This window comes from Gasterosteus aculeatus, chromosome 9 (assembly GCF_964276395.1).
Source record: "Gasterosteus aculeatus chromosome 9, fGasAcu3.hap1.1, whole genome shotgun sequence".
NCBI lineage: Eukaryota > Metazoa > Chordata > Actinopteri > Perciformes > Gasterosteidae > Gasterosteus > Gasterosteus aculeatus.
Window position 1 is genome coordinate 757798 of NC_135696.1, and position 23308 is coordinate 781105.

At 44.6% G+C, this 23308-nt stretch overlaps 1 protein-coding gene across 13 annotated transcripts; it reads left to right on the forward strand.

Annotated features, from left to right (window-relative positions):
• The first annotated feature begins 6345 nt into the window (after positions 1-6345).
• On the forward strand, positions 6346-22984 carry clockb (clock circadian regulator b). Of its 13 annotated transcripts, none has more exons than XM_040186037.2 (24): positions 6346-6503; positions 8116-8207; positions 8575-8727; positions 9012-9100; positions 9971-10030; positions 10272-10420; positions 10893-10984; positions 11551-11640; positions 11801-11921; positions 12423-12536; positions 12636-12754; positions 12886-12968; positions 13203-13309; positions 13391-13538; positions 13659-13734; positions 14680-14824; positions 14956-15053; positions 15249-15425; positions 15844-16002; positions 16646-16834; positions 17379-17620; positions 17777-17906; positions 19435-19569; positions 19761-22984. In XM_040186037.2, the coding sequence occupies exons 4-24, from the start codon at positions 9084-9086 to the stop codon at positions 20052-20054; spliced, it is 2745 nt and encodes a 914-aa protein (XP_040041971.2). In that variant the 5' UTR covers positions 6346-6503; positions 8116-8207; positions 8575-8727; positions 9012-9083; the 3' UTR covers positions 20055-22984. The 13 variants fall into 13 exon arrangements, with proteins under 13 accessions (XP_040041971.2, XP_040041975.2, XP_040041974.2 ...); XM_040186041.2 differs by having other exon boundaries at positions 19809-22984; XM_040186040.2 differs by having other exon boundaries at positions 19438-19569.
• The last annotated feature ends 324 nt before the right edge of the window (positions 22985-23308 follow it).

Below are 23308 nucleotides of genomic sequence, written 5' to 3' on the forward strand. Positions count from 1 at the left end.
AGCGATGAGCGGGGAGGAGTGTGTGATCGTATGTATGAAACTCACACACACAAAACACGCACTCCACTCTGAGGCTGTCAACTTTTGATGACCTATGTTGATCTTTCATTAAAGTACTGCCTTTAGTACCAACTTGCCTCGGAGGAGATTGAGCAGAAAGGGAGTGATTAAAGGCCAATGTCTTCATCATGGTTCCCTTTTATTGCTTCAATTAAGATCCATTATACAACGCTGACCCCCCCGACGTTGACTCAGGTTTCCTGCAAATATGGATTTCACTGGATATTTGTTTTTACCTCAGTGTGCGTCTCATGCGAAGCACAGAAGGACTGCCCCTGCTTTTAAGTGGTTTCCTAACAACCTTTTTATTTCCTTGGTCTGTGCGTCTCCACTCTCGCCCACAGACAGTCGATGTGTGTGTGTGTGTGTGTGTGTGTGTGTGTGTGTGTGTGTGTGTGTGTGGCAGGGTGCCCACTGTTTGTCTGTGATTAAACGTTGTTGTGTGGGAAAAGGATGTCCCACAGCACTCTGCATGGTTTCCATTACCCTGTAGTAATCCAATCTCATGAGCACAGGTACAACCGGGCTAAGCACTTAAATGGAGGGTTTCACAAAGCGCATAAAGAATGCTATGTACACTTATTTAGCGAGCATGGCTCCACGAGACCATTTGCCTGATGTACTGAGAAACAGGACATGTTTTTACTTCTTTTTTCCTCTTTCAAAACAGCATGGGAAGAGTTTCCCATGAATAAAAGCAGACAAAGTGCCCCGGGTGAACCGGACCAAGCTGTGATTAGATTTGTTGGCAGGGGAGAGCGTGGCTCCATTGGATTTGTCACGTTTTTTGGCGGAGAACTAAGTGCTCCATCGTGGTGGCTGTTGTTGTTATTGTGGGAGATGGTTTCTGCAGTTGATCCCCTGACAGGCTCTCTGGCCTCTGAGATGGAAAGATGAGCAGAGGGGCAGGAAGCATCGAGGGTGGGAAGGAAACATACAAGTGTCGAATCTCGTGAATAACGCATGAGGTTTTATCCTACTCATCATAAAGTTCAAACTTCAATTGAATGGGTCTGTAATTATACAATAATGCAGGTGAAAACTCAGGAAGTGGCTTTTTGTAATGCATACGGTGGAATGCACGAGAACACGGGCTGCAGGGATTTTACATCTGTAGTTAGTGGAAACATATTGAATGTGTCTAAATCTATGTTCATAAGAAAGTATAGAAGCATTGACATTGACATTGACTCAAAAAAATGCTATTTGACTCAAAAGACACAGCTATGGCTGGTTGTTACATTTACTTTAGTGCAACATGTATTTCGAACGATATTAATTCATGTTTCCAATGTGAACGTGATTCAGTCACGTAGGATTTGCATGAACTTCAGAAACGTAACATTTTTTAGATCCATTCAAGATGCGATAAACTGAGACAATCGAGTATCTGACAAGAACCAAAGGCCGTCTGTCACAACCAGATTAAGAAGATAACCGTTGGTTCACACATGGAAAAGCTAAGCCGATATCCAACGCCATCCGTCTAAATGTAAAACAATTATATGTGCATTAATGTCTTCATATCTTAGCTAGTTGTTCTGTTGAGGCTATTTCTTATTTAGTGTTATTTTTGACCAAATTTGAAAAGCCGGCAGTCCCCATGTGCACGGCTAGCAATGCTTAGGTTAGCTAACGTTAAGGTGTCTCCTTTTTGCAACCTGCCACATAACTTGCTGATGTGAACGGTGAGCCATTGTTAATGACGAGGTAACGTGTTAGCAATATATTAAAAACTCTGCCTTTTTACTGCTCGGAGACGCCATTAGACCAACGCTGAGATGGTGTGTTTGACCTCCTGCTTGCAAGCAATAGTTAGAGACAGATATCTGCGGAGAAATTCTCATGTCATCTTTTTCTCTTCTAAATAAATGCTGGGCCGCCGCAGTGATCTCCCGTTCCCCGACTCGCAGCTCCGACCCCGCCAGTACCGGCCCCGAGACTCTCAGCCCCGACCCCGACTCAGCCAGTACCGGCCCCGAGACTCTCAGCCCCGACCCCGACTCAGCCAGTACCGGCCCCGAGACTCTCAGCCCCGACCCCGACTCAGCCAGTACCGGCCCCGAGACTCTCAGCCCCGACCCCGACTCAGCCAGTACCGGCCCGAGACTCTCAGCCCCGACTTGCACAGTACCGGCCCCGACCCCTCCAGTCCCGGCCCCGAGACTCATGACTCTGATGCCTCCGGTCCCCCCTCCCTCCCGGTCGTTCCCTCCCTCCCGGTGGTGATTTGAGGGCCGTCTGGGATCCGGCCCTTGAGGGGGGGGTCCTGGCAGGGGTTGCGACAGCGTCTCCGCGGGCTTCCCGCTCCCTCCAGCTGACAACTCCGGTCAGCTGGTGAGATCGCTGATCAAAAGGTCAAATCAAATGTATTTAATAAAGGAGATGGCGTTGCGGTAAAAAGAACATCTCAGCTGAGGAGCCGCTGGTCTCAGCAGCCAACAGGCCCCAGGTCAGTCCTTTGACCCCCATAGTGCCCGTCTGTTCCTCCACCAGTGAACTCCAGAACAATGGTTCCTACAGGTATTTATAACAATGCTTAAAGGTGTGAAAGTCAGTGTCCACACCTCTGGGAGTCTTCTGGTGAGTTCAATGTAACTCGGGATTTCGAATGATCCTTAGTCAATATCAGTGGTTGTGCAAGTATTACATGCATGCATTCCAGTTGATCACATTACATCAAATACAATCATAACTGTACATTATTATTATTCTATTACAGTTGCAGAATCACAGTGGTTTTACAATATTGTCATTTCCTTATTGATTACACAGTTTCAGAATCATGTCTGTATTCTGGTGTACACTATATGTATTTTTATTAATTTTATGAACTGGGTCGTATATTTGTTTCTAATATCCTACGTGTGTCACACGAACTTCCATCGACTCTTTGATAAGTGTGGTTAATCCTTGATTAATTAATTTATTTGAGTTGACACATACACGCTTTAACCTAAATAAATCGCATAAGTGAAACTATTAAACCATTTTAAGTTGCTGCTATTGATTATATCACCGTTTAATAGACATATTAAAAAGATATATTCAAATAAAGCAAACAGCATTTAAACTTGTCACATCTAAGAAGGGCTTGAATCATTTTTTGAGTGTGAATACCTGTGGCTCCGTGGGAGGAGATTGAAAAGAGAGGGCCCGTGATTAAAGTGGAACAGGAGGAGGTGCGTTTAGGATTCAGGAGGAAGCTCAGAGGATGAGGAGCAGATCCGCGTGACGAACTGGAGGGATGAGATGAAGTGAATGAAGAAGATGCAGAGGAGCAAGACTAAGCGTGAACAAATGGAACGAAGGGAAAGGTGGAAGAAAAACCATCCGGTTGTGGAGATTAAAACAAGGATTGAATAACAGAGGGAGCGCTGCCGAGCGGTGAGACAATAATAGACGGGTAAATGAGAAGGGAGGCTGGGGGGTCCTTGAGAAGCAGATACAAACTAATCCGAGAAAAACACAAAGCTGAAACGGATGACTGAGGAAAAGAGGAAAAGCTAGGGGGCAGTTTGAGGTCACAGAGAGGAAGGAAATAGACGAGGGAGGTGAAAGTACTGTATTTCTGTGGATTATGTGTTATTTGTACATATATGTACAAAATCTTTTGTATTTAATCACAAAAATGTGCATGCGCTTTGTATTCAGGTGTACAATGTGCTTATTCATCCTGAGAAGGGCTCATATGTGGAAGATGCTCTCTAAACAAATCCAAGGGCTCCTGTCGGGTTTGGGCAAAATGAAAATGATTCATTAATTATTATTAGTATTCGAAATAAAGTTGTTCCTTTATTTCTACACAATAGATTTGTGTGTTTTTCTTATTTTCTTATTGAATTGCCAAACAAAACGTGCAACAAAAGGTGACGTGCCTCAGGATGTCAGTTTAAAGAACGGGCGGGCAGTTTGCCCATGACTGAAAGAGGATCAGGTTATCTAATTCTACGAGCGGCTTCTCATGACACAAAATGCGTCACACAGGAAAACAGGCTGTTATTTGCATCTCCTATCGCTCTTCAACCAAAAGCTGAAATAAATCCTTCAGGGAGAAGCCTCTGCTCATCGAGCCCGTTGTTTCTCATGCTTTTTCATTACCTAAAGTATATTGAACTGTGTTTTCTCATTGTAACCCTCGCTGACTCTTTACAGTAATGAAAACTTTGCAAACTATAATTTCACTTGCTTGGAAAGGGAGGAGCGGGCGGAGGGGTATTCAGGTCATTCCTGCCAGAGGAGGCCACTAAATTCAAAATCATACAACGTTTGACACCCATTTGATTAATATGTTAGCAATGCAAATTAAGAGGTGTATGTAAATCGTATTAACACGCATTCAGTTCACATGTCCAAAGTAGTGGTTCCAACAACCCTTGACATTGTTTTCCTAATTTCCTTAGCTCATTTATTTTTGTTTTTACAATAAAACAATATCCAGATTGCAAACAACTTTGACACTGAGACGAACAAAAAAGGTTCTGTCTCAGCAGAGAAAAAGTCACTGTTTATTCAAATACTAAGTTGAATCAACAAGTACAGTCATGTTAATTTAGCAATCAGAAGCAAAGAAAACTTAAAATGAGGATTAATTGTAAAGCCATCTCGACAACATGAAACCTTATGGCAACAATGTCATTTATTAAGTCTTTAAGTTGGACCACAAGCATTTTTTTAACATTTTGAAACTAAGTGCTGAGTGTGGGCGTGGATGTGTCACGGTGGCACCTTGTATTCTGGGCTGCTGTCAGTGACTGACTGACTGTGTGAATGCTGACTTGTGCTGTGAAGCGCTTTGAGCGGTTGCTAAGACCAGAAAAGCTTCATATGAATGCGTCCCGTTTATATAAAGCCCCACGGGGCCGCTTCCCCTAACGTAGACTGCACCACTGCCGAGAGTAATTACAATTTCACCTCTCCGGGGATTAACAGTGGGGTGAAGAAAGGTATGAAAACATTGGCAAGAGGGGGGTTGGGTTATGTTATGGGCCACACCTGAGCTTCAGAACTGTGCCTCATCATGTGATGTATGACATCACTTTCCCCTTTAAATACCCAAACTCCTGACAACACTGCATGCCTTTAGTATTAGCCCCACGGCTAACACTTCTCACACTGTTAAGATTGCACAAAAAATGCAGAAAAACCTGCAGAACTGGATTTTACACACACACACACACACACACACACACACACACACACACACACACACCTACAGTTATCTCTTTTTGCTTTTGTTTGTTTGAGCTTATAGCATTTAAAGTGCTGCACTAGGAGGATGACACAGCCACAAAGTCATCAGCAGAACTGTCCCATGGCAATATGCAGGTCAATTAAACCTGTTTTGAACAAGAATTAAACTATTGTCTTGGTTTTAGTTTTAAAATCAGGATTTTAGAATAATCAGTATTAGTAGTGACCTTTTGGCATCTTTTTCATCCTAGTGATTTTAATATGGGTATATGTTTATATAGAAGTATAGAAGAACTGTGGGTTGTGTTACTTAACACTGGTGTAATCCTGACCAGATAGCTTTGATTTTGCAAGGGTGGGTAGTATTTTCTTTTATTATCTTTATTAATAAAATTCTCTCATCCAATAAACCATACAGACATCATTACATCATTCGCAGCCCACATGGCCGGACTTCCCTATCATCCCCTGATGCGGTCTTTCCAAGAAAATGGTTGTAAACTTCATCCTGAGCTGTAATGCAGTTGCTTTTGTGTGCCACTTTATGTCATGCCAATAAATCTTGTCGCAATAAAAATGGCACGGTGCTTTTTTAAAAATGAACCTAGAAGTACCACTTAAACCTCATAAAAACAGCGTGTCCACGGTCGGAATGCTCAATATAAATTTAGGAGGGAACCTCGACACAGTATAGGTGCGACGTCACGGCCTGGCGAGCTTCTGATTGGATGTGGATAGAAAAGGGGAAACCCGTTGCCATCGGGCCGGGCCATCCCCCACCCTGCGCTGCACCCCCACCCTGCGCTGCACCCCCCTGGTGACCGTCCGGTGCCACAGTGTTTGCCTAAAAACAGAACATGCAATTGTTAATAATGCTAATTAATGCAATTGTGATGAAAATAGTTTTTTTTCAACAGGGATATCTTTTAAATGTAAATACCAAGACTAATCAAAATCATTGATTTGCAGCCCGCGTCCTTTTATTCTCTGTCATATTTACAAATGTAAAGCCACAAGTACGCGCGCAGTAATTTCCCCTGTGAAGACCACTCGGCGATCCCCTCGGCTCTGCTGCTACTGTACTCGCGAAATAGTGCGCCCTGCTGTCGCTATTGCGCATGACTGTACTTCGCAATATGAAGTAGGCCTCCTGTTTTTCTCCCCAACCCCGGAGTCCTCCCGGCCCCCGCCGACTCGATGCGACGTCCGAGTAAGCGAAGCGCGGAGGCTGCCGTCGACCAGCGGACCAGGTGAGGGCCTCCCAACGCGCGCTCAAAGGCGCCGGCGGCCGCCGATCGCGGACGAGCGCGGCCGCGTCGTTGTCGCTGTGGTCGGACCGCAGAGAGGAGGCTTCGGGGACGGTGTCCGCGCGCCCGAGCGAGAGCAAGGCCCAGTGACCCACATTCGGAGCGGCGCGCGCGCGCTCTGCCAGTGTGTGTGTGCGTTGTGTGTTTACGTGTGTGTGTGTACGGGAAAGCTCCTGGGCGCCGCGTGCGCGCGCGCGTGCGTGTGTGTACATTCATCTGCCGCGGAAACGTTCCCCTCGTCGTTGTTTTCGTGCGTTTCTCCGCGGCCGACATGCGCGTCTCTGCTGGCTCGTAGGAAGAGAGCGCGGCCGCGTGACGCGTGAGGAGCGGCGGTAACGTTCCCGAGAGGTGATTTCCTTCTCAATGTCAGTTGTTTGCGTGACAGCGCGAGGCCAGCTCTGCCCGCGCGCACGCTGACATTCCGCCTCCGTTTGTCGCGCGCGCGCGCGCGCGCTACCTGTCACATCCGCGTCGCGCACCGGCGCGAGCGTGCAGGAAACGGGGTCAGTAGGTGCGCGCGGGCTCTGCGCGAAATGGACCGTTTTTCGGCTGCGAGCTTAGTTAGCATCTAGCTAGCTGCTCGCCGTCGCTCTCTTTTCGGTTGTGTAACAGACACCTGTGGAAGGTAACGCGTCGAAAAACGCGAGCGCGCACATCTGAGAGCTACTGGCTGTTCGGGTCGAGCTCGTTACCGCGTCGGTAATATCCGCGTTGATTCATTGAGCACTACGGTGTTCAGGGTCGTCCAATGAAGGAGCTCCGGCTAATGAGGTCCACTTATTGGCCGTCAGGAATGCGCGGCTGAAGATCAGCGCTCTGCCAGCGAGGACACGCATAAGATGCTTCAACAAAATGACTAAATCTCACCGTAATCCCCCGCGAAAACCAGCGGTATATTTGATCTTTCTGGGCGGTAATGTTATTCCTAGACGTGTGACTGTGTGCTGTCATGCCTTGCTTTGGTGTCAGATCGGTGTGGACTGTCTCTCCACACTCCCAAAAATGGTTGTTTGATAAATTGACAAATTTGGTGCATTTTCTAATGATCTTAAGTGATGTCGATATTTATGTTGTTTACGTTGGTCGGCCCTTTGGAAGCGACGCTTTGGGTTTACCAAAAGTGTGAAAGGCATTTTCCACTCTCACTAGTAATTAATTCATCTGATCCAGCATCAAATCTGTGTAGCTCATCTGGGTTTTATATCAGTGCAAACTGACCATATCTGACTTCTGGACTAACGTCGGACCTCATCTTGACCTTGAGGGTCAGAAAAACTTTTTTCGTGACAAAATGATTAATGCATTAATCAAAAGAATAATTGGCAGATTAAAGGATAATGAAAGATTCCTAATTTGCAGTCGCAATCTTGGAAGTATGAATATATTTTAAGTTTTTCAGCTGCCGTTTGGACGCACGTTGCTCGGTGGCTAATTTCCTGTTTTGCACCAACGACCATTTTCTGTCCTTGTGGACTCTAGAATTTGCATGCAAGGCAAACAGTGAATACGGCCCCCTGGTATGTTTGTGAATGAGTGTTGGTTCTTTATGTTGCAGGACAGGTGTGGCTCACTCATGAAGATTTGTCAGCGCCTGGAAGGACCGGATCTGAAGCAGATAGTTCTGCCTGCAAAGACACATTCCAGAACGTGAGTTGAAAACAACTATATCGCCACATTTTTCATAACTGGGTCACTGTGCTTCAAACGTAAGCACAATAATTGACTTATACCAGGGTTTCCTCGCTGCACGGATGTTTTATGACTTTGTGCTGCAATAAATGGAATTTCCAGCCCCACCGACGGTCTTGACGCATAAAATCAGCTTCCTTTGTTTTTTATTTGTTTATTAGTCAGTGCGCTGTCTAGAAAGTCAGGTAGTATTAATTCTGCAGGGTCCAATTTAACATACGCTCAATGGTGAATTCTGTAAAAAAACACTTTTGAAGCAGAAATAAAACGCTCCCCTCAAATTGACCTACTGACCCCCTTTTTTCTCTTGCGGCTTCTCCTGCAGGTAGGGTGGATGGCAATGTTGTTTCCCTGGTCTGTTGCCCTCTCATGACCCCAATGACCTCAAAGGACGTACTAGAGTCAGCTTTGACCCCAAACCCTTTCTACGACACTTGAGAAAAGACATAAACAGACCACGTGCATAAGCTGCATTAGGGTGAGATGTGCATTAACACACACAACATTTCTGTCAACATGTTGACTACAAATATGGTCTGTTGTTTATTAATGAATAAAATAACGTACCATAGAAACACCGATATCTGTGATGTGTGTTGGAGAAAGACATAAAAAAAACCTTGGGGGGGATTTGTGGGTTTTTTTCAGAAAAGATTGTTATCAAGTTTCCCAAATGGTCAATCGTATTTTCTGTCCACTTAAATTGCAAAATAGGTCAACCACAACTAAACTAATTCAAAAACGTTTTTTCTGTCTCTCCAGTTGGTCTTCCAAATGCCTACCTCACGCCTAAAGAGCAAATCACTGCAGCCACAGCCCTGATCCGCAGCCACCATGACATCAAGCATAGGGTATACTGCAACACACACACACACACATCATATATAAATGTGTCACTAATGACGTTCATGCACACTCTACACACAAAATACGTTCAAGCTTCTCAAAAACATTAAACCTATTATGGTGTCAATGTAAATTCCTCACATGCTTCTAATTCATTAGAATAATTAGAATAATTATTCTAATGAATTAGAAGAATAATTAGAATAATTATTCTTAGTTATTTATTAATTATTATATGATAATAATAATAATTGAACTGAAGTGCATCTTGGAGCCGGATCACCCCTTCCCCACTACTTCCCCTTCCCCCCGTTTTCTTGAACCACAGCCAGCTTCAAGCTTTGTTTTGATCCCAACAACAACACTTGTAAAGGTTTGTCAATGCATCCTGTAAGGTTGTGACGCGACCAAAGTACTCTCGTCCATTCTGTCGTAGTTTCCTCAGCAGTAAGTGTCTCTAGGACACATTGTTCTGTAGTAATACATCAGGAAATGGAGTGTCACAATAAAAGAGAACCTGAAGGTATTAAATAACGGCTCCAACGGCTCCGCCAGTTATAAGTCAGTGAAAATGACAGTATTTGTCTTGACCCATATTGATTGAAATGTTGGCAGGAACACACCCTGTTGCACCAATGCACTTGCTGTCTTCTTGGCCACCACAACACCCCCCCCCTTCTTACTCTTTTTTTTTTTGGTGACCCAAAAATAGACTTGCTCCTGGCATGTAGGAATCCTCTCATTAACCGGCATCCGTCATTCGCTATTATTAACAATACAGATCCGCTATCAAGCTGCCAACAAACACGCTCACACAGGAAACAAAACAGAGTGAGGTTGGATGAGCTGCAAATGTGCTTTTTTCTGCCCCTCAGGGATGATTGTAGCATCTTTGACGGGTTGATGGAAGAAGATGAGAAGGACAAAGCAAAACGGTAAGTAAGATGTACGGATGAAGACGCTAGTGTGATGAAAGAGCCTCATAAACATATAAAGGATTGTTTCTTGACCAGAACTACACTTAACCAGCATTATATCATAGGCCCACATGACAGAAAGTTACGCCTGCCTATTTCCAAGATCCTTGTGGTTTGTAAGTTAAAATATCAAATCTGGGCAGAAAAGTAAAACCAAAAGTTTAAGAATCAAACTGATGGCTGTGAGCTTTCATTTCAGGGTGTCCAGAAACAAGTCTGAGAAGAAACGGAGAGACCAGTTCAATGTCCTCATCAAGGAACTCGGCACGATGTTGCCGGGCAATACCAGGAAGATGGACAAGTCCACCATCCTGCAGAAGAGCATTGACTTCCTGTGTAAACACAAAGGTCGGGACACCTCACAGGGCGGACGCGCCGCGCTCTCTATTTAGTTGTTCTTTTGTAAACTCTCCGTCTGCGCAGTGTTTTCTCTCTCGACACTCTCGCTATGTCACATTTTATGAGACAGTGCAAATCATTTTTTGACTGTTTCGTGTGTTATGAATAATAATACCGAATGTGTTATGAATAATAAACGTGTCCTACTTTAAGGATTAGCTGATTACAGCTCCACCCTCTACTCTGTTGCCCCTCACAGTCATTATCACTGGGATTCCTTTATGTTGAAATATGTAATTACTAGGCACGTGTTACTTCTTTGTTTTAATCCTAGCTCTTATCATTGCTGTGTGCGTGATAATTAACTCGGCTGCCTCTTCACCGTTGCACTGTGTTATCTCTTGCTCTGTTTAAGGGCCTTGTTTTTACTCTGAGCCCTTTGCTATCAACCCCTCAATTTGCCTTCCCTTTCCTCCACCAGAGATCGCAGCGCAGTCGGAGTCCAGTGAGATCAGGCAGGACTGGAAGCCTCCGTTTCTCAGCAATGAGGAGTTCACCCAGCTCATGCTGGAGGTCAGACACCACACTTTTTGTACTGTAATGTTGTTCGTAGGTAGTTTTACTCTTGTGGTAGTTTTTGCTCAGGTTCCTTACACACATTCTCTCCTGTGGCCGACAGAGGGCGACTCCTCTGGTTGCAAATGACGCACTCACATAGAAGTCGATGGGAAAATGACTCTCTGTTGATTTATTACCTCAGGGAACATTGTAAACATGAGTCTATGGTCTCAATCTTTAGTTTGACGTCTTCTTCACTACAGGATGGTGTTTGTTTTATAAATGCTGGTCCATTTAAAGACTTTAAAAGACTTTTTGGTTGCCTAAACGTTCCTTTGTCAGTTGTACTTGGCTCCACACTCTCGTAGCAACTCTGGTTGCACAAAACCAACATGGCTACAGCCAAAATGCCAAACTAGAGACTTTAAAAAGGCAGTTAGTGACGCACTGGATTATATTTCTAAAAGTAAAAACGCTGTGGTTTTATTTCAAGGGATTATGGCATTGCTTTGCTTTTGTTGATATTAATCAATCGAGAGACTGAGGCCAGAAGTCTCCCTGACCTTGTCTTGCATCGTCAGGCTCTGGACGGGTTCTTTTTAGCAATAATGACTGATGGCAACATCCTCTACGTCTCCGAGAGTGTCACCTCACTACTTGAACACTTACCGGTGAGTAACACTTGTTCTTCTCTTGGTCTTTCTGCATTGTATCAGTCGTCACTGTACGGTGGAACACGCTGTAAGTGGTTTCATGCTGGTTTCATGCTGGGACGACCTAAGTGTGTCTGTGGGGAAAAGCTTGTTGTCACGTGTGTGTCGTGTTCCCCAGACGGACCTGGTGGACCAGAACCTGTTAAACTTCCTGCCACTTGGGGAACACTCTGAGGTGTACAAGGCTCTGTCCACACACCCCACCGACCACGAGAACCTTAGCTCCGACTACCTGAAGAGTCAGTAACACCCGAGACGTTTTACACAGTGCATGCTGCTGGTTTTGAACAGTATCCAGTGATACTGCGCTGATACATGTGCTTCATGGTTAATTGGGGAATATCTTTCACTTTTAAATGTGTGTTAGGGCCTCTAAAGACCATAAGACTACAAATCCATTCTCAGCCATCAGATCACATTAAATAGTTCAAATAAACGTATTTAATTTTGTTTGGCACAAATCCTGTCCCGTTGGTCTTGTCTGTGAGGAACACAGGTTGAAGAATGTAGAAACATCTGAGTAGCTTAACAAAGATTTATCAATCATTTCTTTCTTTTTAACTCAAAGTCAAGGAAACAAAAGGCTTATATTCTACATTATGTTTTGTCTTGATATCCTTCCTGCACCATGACACATTTTCAAACAATTTATACCAATTGGTTCTATATAAACACACTATTGTCTTCTTCGCATAACTTTCTCTTTGGACCGAACTGTATTATTGTTCTCCTTTTTCCAGCTAAGAACCACATGGAGTTCTGCTGCCATATGCTACGAGGGACCATCGACCCCAAAGAACCGCCGGTCTACGAGTACGTAAAGTTCATCGGCAACTTCAAATCCCTCAACAACGGTATGTCCCTCAAAAAGCTTTCAGCTCAGCAGCATTTGTGTAAAGCCGGTTAGACTGAGGGACTGAACGACCTTTTCAACCCCGCTGCATGGCGAGCAGTTCCCAACGCCGGCAGGAACGGTCTGGCCGGGGTGTTACAGCGGTCGCTACAGCCTGCGTTCGACGACCAAGTGTGCTTCGTAGCCACAGTTCGGCTGGCGAAACCTCAGTTTATCAAGGTTGAACCGCACACACACACACACACACACACACACACACACTGGCACACATAGTTCACGCTGAGCCGTTAATGCTCTGTTTGATCTAACATACCATCTCGCTGCGGTTGTTTTTGTTTCTATATTCACAGGAAATGTGTACAGTGGAGGAGCCCAATGAAGAATTCACCTCTAGACACAGTCTAGAATGGAAGTTCCTCTTCTTAGACCATAGGTAACCCCCCCCCCCCCCCCCCCCGCCGCCGTATACGCCGTCTGAAGTTTGCATACAGTAAATATGCAAACTATGTATAAAATACTTCTATTTAGGCAAAACAGTAATGTCTTATCAATATGTACTTTTGAGCATCAAGTTCTCTCCTCTTTGGATCCACTTCACTGAAAGCTAAGAGTTGGTCCTTTTTGAGCTTGGTGACCAGACCTTCTGTTTTCCATTTGTACTTCTCAGAGCTCCACCAATCATAGGATACCTGCCTTTCGAGGTCCTGGGAACATCTGGGTACGACTATTACCATGTGGACGACCTGGAGACACTAGCCAAGTGCCACGAACACCGTGAGGGCTCGTATTTGCACGCGGTCATTCTGCGCGGTGAAAGGCCGGCTGCATCTAACCCCCTGTCTGTCTCCTGCTCAGTGATGCAGTACGGCAAAGGGAAGTCTTGTTACTATCGTTTCCTGACTAAAGGGCAACAGTGGATCTGGCTTCAGACGCACTACTACATCACCTATCACCAGTGGAACTCTCGACCCGAGTTTATTGTCTGTACGCACACAGTAGTCAGGTACTGCTCTGGTCATGAGACATTTACAAACAAACCTTTTGTCAAAAGCTACAATGAGCCGCTCCTCGTATGCACATTTCTATATACTAAACATTTCTTATTGTTTTGTCTACAATGCAGCTATGCAGAGGTGAGGGCAGAGCAGCGCAGAGAGCTGGGCATTGAGGAGTCTAACCCAGAAGTAAATGCAAATAAGGTGAGAAACTACTAGAAGTGCTTTAAACACGTCTGCCTTCATCAATGCACATGTGTAATGATAAGAGGTATGGCAATATACGGTATACTATGAAGGGGAAATAGTGAAGATTTGTTGTTAAAGCCCGAGAAAGACAATTAACTATTAGTAGTAAATTACATTTTCTGTTGGTAGATTGACTTCTTTCTACTGTAAACTGTACTGATACAAAAGGAAGCCGAATGTGCTGTTCAATAACTTCTGTCTGTGAGACGCTTCTTTCTGCCCATTGATATATTTCTCCGACACACTATCTGCCGTTCACTTATTTTATCTCAATCCTTCTGGTGAGTGATGACATCAAGGGGAGAAAAAACAAATTATCATAATATCTTCTTTTTAAGAATTCAGAAACGGATAAACCACGAGGATTATGGTTGTCGTTTGCACATTAATTCAGTGACATTTGTCTATACAACACATTTGTCGCTCGTCTCATCTAGTAGCTGCTAATTATCATGTACTAGTGCGGCGTCTGTTTAAGACGCGTCGCTTTGCAGCGCGCCGATTGGTCGGCCTCTTGCATCGCAGCATGGACCTTTCTAGAGAACCGCTCACCCAAAGCCGGCCGTTTTCCTCGGCTCTCAAGGAATAGTGTGAAGCAGGTCGAAGGAAATTTAACTGAAAGAGAGGCGACGGTGTGGCGGGCGGGCGAACACAAGCGTGAATAAAGAGAGGGAGCGCCGCCAGCGAGAACAAAGCGGGACAAATAAAACACACCCACACCTTTGCACGAGCCTGCAGGAAGGTCCTGCTTTGCCGGAATTGGAATGTGTGTGTGTGTGTGTGTGTGTTTGTGGTTGTGTGTGTGTGTGTGTGGGGGGCTCAGTCAAAAGGACACAGCACAGCGATGCAACATTATTTGTTTAGGGAAATTCTGAAGTTCTTTGATGGATTTCCTTCTAGGGTCACGACTCCGGCTCGGAGTCCCAGCTGAATACGTCCAGCCTCAAGGAGGCCTTGGAGCGCTTCGACCGCAGCCGGACGCACTCGACCTCCTCGCAGAGCTCTTGCAAGTCCTCATCGCACGTCTCCGACAACACGTGCACTTGTGAGCGCACACACACAAAGCACACACGAGTGTCGGTTGTAGAATTGATTGGCACGTGAGGCTGCGCAGTAAGATGATACAAGGTCGTTAGCAGAGTACGACTACGCTGAAGTAATGATTGTGTTCGACAGCCTCCAAGCTCCACATGGACACGGCCACGCCTCCTCGGCAGTCCCTGGCCTCCACCATGGAGATGACATCACAGCGCCGCTCATCCATCAGCAGCCAGGTGAGACCGCACTCAGCACACACTTCTTGGACTTCTTTTGCCTGATACTGATTTTTGTGACCATGGTTACGCAAATAGAGATTTTATTCAGTCAATTACGTTGTATATTGCAGTTTGGTTAAGAAAAATGCTGTAAAACAGGTTCTTCCTCCTGTCAGTTGGCATAAGTCTCTTGGTAATGGGGTTTGTTTTCAGTCTATGAGCTCTCAGACCACAGGACAGAGTGTGGCTCCAGGTATGATCACTCATCAGCAACATCAGCAACAACAACAGCAGCAACAACCACAACAACAACAACAACAGCAGCAACCACCACAACAGCAACAACAGCAACAGCAACAGCCGCCACAGCAGCTACAGGCAAACATACAGGTGAGAACGGGACACCTCCTCTCATCATGATCTGCTGTGTAGCAGAGCTCAAAGAGGAAATATTCAGTGGTCCCAGATTGTCAGAGCTTGATTCTTCACATATTCTGTCCAATAGACCAAAATGATGAATCACTTATGATACATGTCGTAATGAAGGCATTACATTTTGTCTTGTTACTAATACACTGCCATATGCATAACATCTGGGTATATTTTAGTAATCTTTTTATGAAATCAACATTTTCACTAATCACAGTTCTTGTAACATCCTACTTAATGGCTGTAATCCTTGCACATTAACTAGTACTAGTAGAAATCCAGAGAGTTTTTGAGAATCTATAAAGCTGAACGATGCTCATACTGGGCTTGTTGAGCATTGTTGACACGAGTGGCTTCTACTGTCTCTCTCCACCCACAGCCGGTGATGGAGTTCTCAGCGCAGGTGAACGCCATGCAGCACCTGAAGGACCAGCTGGAACATCGGACGAGACTGATCCAAGCCAACATCCAGCGGCAGCAGGACGAGCTGAGACATATACAGGACCAGCTGCAGAGAGTCCAGGGGCAGGGCATCCAGGTCGGGTGTACACACACACACACACACACACTTAAAATTGTGCAATAGGGCCGTGCCGTTCAAATGGATATTATGACTTGTTTAGCCCTGCTTACTGGGTGTGATCTTTTTTGCTGCGTCATCTTATGACCAATGTGTTTATTATTATATTGAGCAAAATTCCTCAGATACATTTTACTTTAGGATGTTGATGAGTAATCTTCTGTAATCCTAAACTTAACAAAACAAACATGATTATGAGCTTTAACATAATTTAGCCACCAAAATTTGAAATGTCCCCTTTTTTATTTTTAACCCCTTTTTTCTTTGATTTAAATAGGCGTTATATTTAGATTGAGTCTACTCACCAGGTGATTATTTGAACAAAAGTTGCACAAAACCTCCCCTCCTTTTTAATAAGATCAGTAGATGCCGTGCGCTTTGTCTTTTCCTGTTCCAACTGGCTGTTCCTGACCTAGATCGGAGAGTTATGCATTATGTATTATTAATTTTGGTCTATTCAGAGGATTGCTTTATTTTGACAGCGTGCACCCTATAAAGGCAATTTACTCACATTGAATTATTGTATTAAGCTACACTGATAAGGAAAATAGAAGCTCCGCCACACACTGTAGCCTGACTTTTGGTGTTTCCATGCCGACAGATGTTGCTGCAGCAGCAAGGAGGAGCAATGAACGTGCAGCTATCCCAGGTGGGCTCGGTCCAACCAACGACTGCTTTGACCGGTCCGCTTCAGCAAACGGCAATTAACCCCGTCCATTCAGGAACTCAGCAGCTCACCATCCAGCAGCAGGCTCCGCCCCCTCAGCAGCAGACCAACGCCCTCGCACAGGTAGGACCCCACTATCAACAAAAGGTTCTTTTAACCTCAGACAAAACTTTTGATATAATCAACCTTTAAAGAAATAGGTCAAACGGGAATCTTGTGCTCAATATTTGAGGTCCTGTGAGAAAACTGAGCTTGTGTTCACTTTTTTCAATCTTGATCGGTCATGTAGAGAATTCACTTGCAGTGTGTACATCTCCTCCAGAAGAGCCACAGGGCACGCTGTTAGTGTTGGACCTCACAGGAAAGTCGCACTAATGTTTAACTCAGAAACGCCATCCGTACTCTGCAATGGAGCAAAGTTGATCCAAGTTATCTTGTCACATTCATTTCAAACAACCAGGGCAACAAAATCATTCTGTTAAGCAGTTTTTTGTATATAATACATACATACATATATGGAAGGTAACTGAAAATATGGTTTGAGAATATAACTTATAGAATATAATAATCTAACTATTTATATATATATATTGTCTACATTTTTTATATGGTATGTATATTTGATATGTTCAAATCAAGATGGACTAAAATGCTGAAATAAAAACAGGAATTTGTATCATGCCCCTTCCTCGTCCCCCACATTATCACTCTCCTGCCCCAGCGTCAGCCCCAGCCAGCCCCTCAGCCACAGCCCCCGCCCCAGGGCTCCGTATCCGCTCCGCTGTACAACACCATGATGATTTCCCAGCCAGTGCAGCCCAACCTGCTGCAGATCAGCACCAGCCTGCCGCAGACCAACACGCAGCAAGGCACCGCAGTGGCCACCTTCACGCAGGATCGACAGATCCGGTAGGTAGACAACGACTAAACCTGAAACTCAAACCTCCCCCCACTCTCACCGAACCCAAGCCTCTGCAGGCACACATGTATATGCAGTAAACAAGGATTTGTAGGCGAGATAACCAAGCGCATATATTGTTTCATTTTCTAATTCACCCTCTGCAGGTTCCCAGCAGGGCAGCAGCTGGTGACCAAGCTGGTGACGGCTCCAATGGCCTGTGGAGCCGTCATGGTGCCCACCTCCATGTTCATGGGACAGGTGGTCACTGCATACAACCCCTTTGGTGGGCAACAGGTATGAGGCACAGAGGGACTAATTAAACGTTGTCTGATACCAGGAAAACAACTGTAGTGTACTATATATTAGGGCTGTCAATAGATTAAAGAAGTGAGCAAATTAATCTCACATTTTCAATCACTTTAGAAAGCGTTTATTTTGGACATTGTTGTTCGATTGTATTTTCTTAAACATAAAACCACACGTATTTGGTCATCCTGGAGGCAGAATTCCACCGGGTGGAACGTGTTGAAGTAGCGACTTTTCCTGCTGTCCTCGTGCACTTTACTCTCCATTATTTGACGACTGTGTTTGAAGTGCCAACAATCTCTCCACATTTAGGCAGGACGTTTTCAAACCGCGGCCTTTGAGGGACACAGTGGTGGTCCTCCTGCAGACTGTGTGCCGCGCAGGGTAACGTTAGATGTTGAGATGGAAGTGTCTTAGCAGCTAGCTTAGCGTAGCAGCTAGTTTAGCGTAGCAGCGCTTTAAGTGGTCCGTCTGCCACTCACCCCCCGTCTTCAGCTACGGTCTCAGCCTCTCCGGTCTAACTGGCAGCAGCTAGCGGCGAATCCGTTTCGTCGTCGACGCACACCGGAAGTAAACAAAGCGTTAAATTGTTTTCTGATCCAACATACATTGTTTTTCTACATTAAAAAACCTCCAAACAGCACACGGCTCCTCTTGGGCACAAGTTGTGTCGATGCATCTCTTGTCTCTCGGTGTTCCTCCTGCATCACTCTTTTCCGTGTATTCATGTAGCGTCTGTACCCAGCATGCTGTTAATGGGGTCATTTTTTAATGTGCAATTATTAGTGATACAAATTGTTTATGTGTAGCAAACGGCTGCGTCGTTGTGTTTTCCCTGTTTGTTGTGAGTTATTCATTGTTGTTATAAAGTTATAACCATGACTCCGTCTCAATGCACGTAAGACGAGTAGCTCCGACCGCTGCGCCCGCGTTGATTAAATTTCACTGCCTGCCGAAGAGCTAAAGCAGTCGTTACAGCTAATGTCTGTAATGGTGGGTGAAAATAACATACTGTAAGGAAATTTGAAACCAGTATACTTTTTATATACCACAATAGTCCATTGGCGGCTGTGTGTGAGGCACACAGGCTCAGTGCTGTGAGAGCGTGAACGTGTTTAATAAAAGCCATTAAGGTGGTGGGGAGACAATGGCTTGTTCTCACATTTTGAATGACTGTAATTGATGCATACAATGAGGTGAAGGTAATGTCTTCATAAAGAAGACGGCAATATTTACAGTGTAGGTCAGTCAATATAACTGGTGCAGTGTTGTTGTATTCACCTTACAGTAGACCCCATTCCTCTTCATTTATCTGTCAAGTCCAATCACATCTGGAAGAGTTTGCTGTGAGTGCCTTAAAAGTGATCATGAGTAGAGGTGATGCTATTTAAACCTAATGCGAGGGATTTCTCCTAATATAAAATCCCAAACTACATTTCCCGTATGATTTGCTGACATGACAATATCATATCCTCCATTGTTGTTCTGTGTTAACTATATTTTTATGTATATTCAGCAGGGAGGTCAAACCCAGACTCTGACTTTACAACCAGCCCAACCGCCCCAAGGTCAACCGGACGGCCAAAACCAAACCACTGTAGTGGCTCCGGGTGGCCAGCAGGGGCAGCAGCAGCAACAGCAGTTCCTCCAGGTACCAGTAGAGGGCAGCAGATATTTAAAAACAGACTACATACGATATACGTTTTATATTGTTTTTGTGTTCATCCTACGAGTCACATAATACACTGAATCAACTCAAACATGTTGTCAAACATTTAAAAAGAAAAAAGATACTAAAGGACTGCTTCCATTTTTAATGCTCCTGCACTGTATTTCTGTCAGGGCACTCATCTTCTCCATAGCAACCAGTCTACCCAACTTATTCTGCAGGCAGCTTTCCCACTCCAACAACAGGGCACATTCACGCAGACAACGCAGCAGCAGCAGCAGCAACAACAACAACAACAACAACAACAGCAGCAAAGGCAACAACAACAACAACAGCAGCAACAGCAGCACCACCACCACCAGTCTCACCACCAGAGGCACCAGCAGCAGCTGAAACCTCAGCCCCAGAAACCGCAGAAAGCCCCGTCGTCGCACAGGACTGACAGCGTCAGCAGCCAACCACAGTAAGGCCCGGTTTGGTTAGAGACACCGGGAAAACAGCTGTTTTTGTTCACCAGAACGTCACAAACATTCTTGCCCTCCACCCATATGGACACACACACACACACACACAAAACCGTTGCCCTCCCTTCCTCCATCTGAAAGAAAGGAATCATAGGAATGAGGGAAGCCTGTGAGTCCTCAAGGAACTCTATTGTCACCGTGGCAACAGGATGGATTGAAGTTCCCCTTTTCTTTTATCCGAGGTTGAGCTGCAAGGGAGCTCCGGTCTCTGTGGAATAACAAGTAACAACGGACCTTTTTTTCTTTTTTTTCGAAGGTGTGTAGTCGAAGTTTGACCATGTACAGATTTACTGTATGATACAAAAAAGAAAACGTGTAAATATCCAATATAGCCCATAACAGGAAACAGAAATGTAGTATTTTATATGATTGCATGGAAAGAATAACTGTAAGCTTTTATTAGTCGCTTTTGAGAAACACATTTTTACTTTGTTCAAGTGTTTTCTGGTCAAAGATGGAGCGATATTTTGCTCTCTCAGTCCCCCTCTACCCCCACCTTCCCCCAAAACAATAACAGTCCAGATGAGGCTTTAACGTTCTGTCGGTTTTGGTTGGGCTGCGGTTTTCTTGGGTGTCAGAGACAAATGGCTCTTTTTAACTTTGTGAAAAACTATGTTTGGCAAGAAAGCAGATCACAGTTTAACTGAATTCTTTGCAGAATGATCACTGCACGTATAACGGGTTTAGTGATTCCAAGTGCCAATAACATAGTTGATTATCTCTTTTCTTTAACTTCAAGCAGACTATTACAAAGGCGTATATATATATATATATATATATATATTTTCCAACAAGATATTACCCCTATTAAAGTTAACGCGTGTGTATATAGTAGGGATTATTTTTTAACAGTCAGAGCCCTATAAGTAACAAACAGTATATCCTCAACCTCCTGAAACTTTAGCACTTGATGTGGTTGTGTACAGTAAATCACTGTCGAGACCTAGTTGTTTGTAATCAGTGGTGTGATTCTGTGAGCTAGCGTGTTTTTGGGAATACAATCTTTGTGTGCATGAGTGTGTCTGTGGTTGGTGTGCGTGTGTGTGCGTGTGTGTGTGCGCTTTCCCCTTGTGTCTTACAATAATTGACTTAGTAAGGGTTTGAAGTTGCTGGATGGTACTTGTATTCTCAGGAATGTGGAACGGTTTTTATTTTTTGCTTCTGCCTCAGTCTGGAACCGGACCGAGAAGGATTAGACAGTGATGAACAAAGACCGGAGGACAAAAACACTTTACAGCCTTCCTGTCCTTTTGTAAAGCAAGAAATGTATAGAACAGAATATTTTTCCAGCTCTTCACCCCGATTGGTGTAGTAAGACGTCATTGGACCAGCGATCCGGCTCACTGTCTCACGGCCTTTTTGTGTCATCAGTGTTTTTAATCCTTCTATCTCTTCCAAGGCCTCAGAAACCCTCATGCAGTTGTTGGGCTCCGAAACCATTCCCAACACGGTTCAGTTCTCTCGTCTCTGGTCAAAACCAGGGCTGGGCCCACGTCCATCTCCCGTGGCGTTGGTGGAAGTGGGCTCAGCACCTCTACTACTAAGCCATATCAAACAGAAAAGCCTTGGAATCGCAGGAAAAGTAATGGTTGGCGAAGGAGCTTATAAAATGTGTTGTTTTGTCTCAAGAGTGTAGTTAAGACTGCGTGTTTGTGTGGTAAACATATAAATATATAGGCTCTTCTACTATACGTATCTCTCCAGGGGGGCGAGGGGCGGTATTGGCGATTCCCCTGGCGATAGCCAATCAGTTCTTGCGTTGCAGTATAAAGAAAATAATTTAACTATTCAAGAAACTTCCTCTCCGGTGGGGCTCAGAATTCTGCAAGCCTGTGTGTGGGACAGCTCAACTTGAATACATGTTTGTTTGTGTGCGTGCGTGTGTGTGCATGATTACTGTCACTGTAACCTGTTGTTATATTTTCATATGGAAACAGACGTGTGACTATAAAAAGAAAGGCGGCGAGGCGATGCGGCGCCTTGGTCACAGTAAAGCCGACGGGCAGTGCTGCGGTTTCATGATGGCCGGCTGCTCACAAAAGACTTATCACGACAACTGCTACGCGTCGAGCTGTGACATCGCTGAGACGCGTCTTTTCATTTAGTTTGGCGATTTGTGCGTCTGAGTCTTATCGACTTTGTCCACATGTGAGGAATAGAAAACGGGATTTATGGAGAGGGTCCTAGAGTTTGAAGCAGATCTTCCACTTCTCACATAGCAGATGTAGATCCTCCATAGACTAGTGTGTGTTTAAGGCGTTACTCTAAAGGGTAATGATGAAATGTCTATAGTTTGTGTCACTGATACCCAGCCCAAAGAATGTAAAGGTGTTTAAAGGAGACAAATGGATGTTGTAGCCGTGGAGAACCATTGACAGGCTTTGTGATGAAGGAAACTGAGGGTTGTTGAAAAGAAAATCCTGTTTTACACTACAAGGGTCCACACACGAGACGGGAAATCTTATTTACAGGTGTTGTTTGGTAAAAGAACCTCTTCAATGTTTCACCCACTATGACATTTTTGTTTTGGGGGACACTATAGACATGCACCCCCCCCTCTCCACACAGATCACCTGTCCTCTACACAATCTGGTTCTAAAAAGTTGTAGTTCTCGTATAATACTCCTATTCACATACACACAGCGAAGTACACCAGTATTCAGTTTAATCGGTGCTATGCTTACCTGTACTGTATGTATGTATTCCCCTTTTTCTGCCCTTGAACTGTGCTCCTTTTATCCAGCCCAAAGTCAAATGTAATAATTATCAACAGTTTGAAGCAAAATGTTTGCTGTTATTATAACACCCCCCCCCCCCCTTTCCCCTCTTGGTCAATTTGAAAATAAAAACAGTTGCAAATATTATACGTGAAACATATAACGTCTGTTCTGAGTTTCTTGTGTGTTGGTCAAACTAATGACCTGGTGGTCCCCAGACTGAGTCTCCAGCGCCACCAACAGGCTGATGCCTTCCTTCTTTCGTCAGAAGAAGACAACTATTGGCTGGATTGTCATGAAGTTTGGTAAAGAGGTTTCCAGAGGATTAATCCCAATGACTTCCCTGTCCTCCGTATATGTAATCAATACTAAAACATTAAATCCGCTCAATTCAAAATGGTAAATGTTACCATCCCAATATCTGCTTAACTAAATACATTCAGCCCATGTTCAGTGCTAATTAACTAATGCTAACATGCT

Bases quoted from the DNA above. Each gene is read 5' to 3' on its own strand.
- clockb (XM_040186037.2), top strand. The intron at 13,539-13,658 runs GTACTGCTCTGG...TCTACAATGCAG, and splicing joins TGTACGCACACAGTAGTCAG to CTATGCAGAGGTGAGGGCAG. The intron at 17,907-19,434 runs GTATGAGGCACA...ATGTATATTCAG, and splicing joins ACCCCTTTGGTGGGCAACAG to CAGGGAGGTCAAACCCAGAC.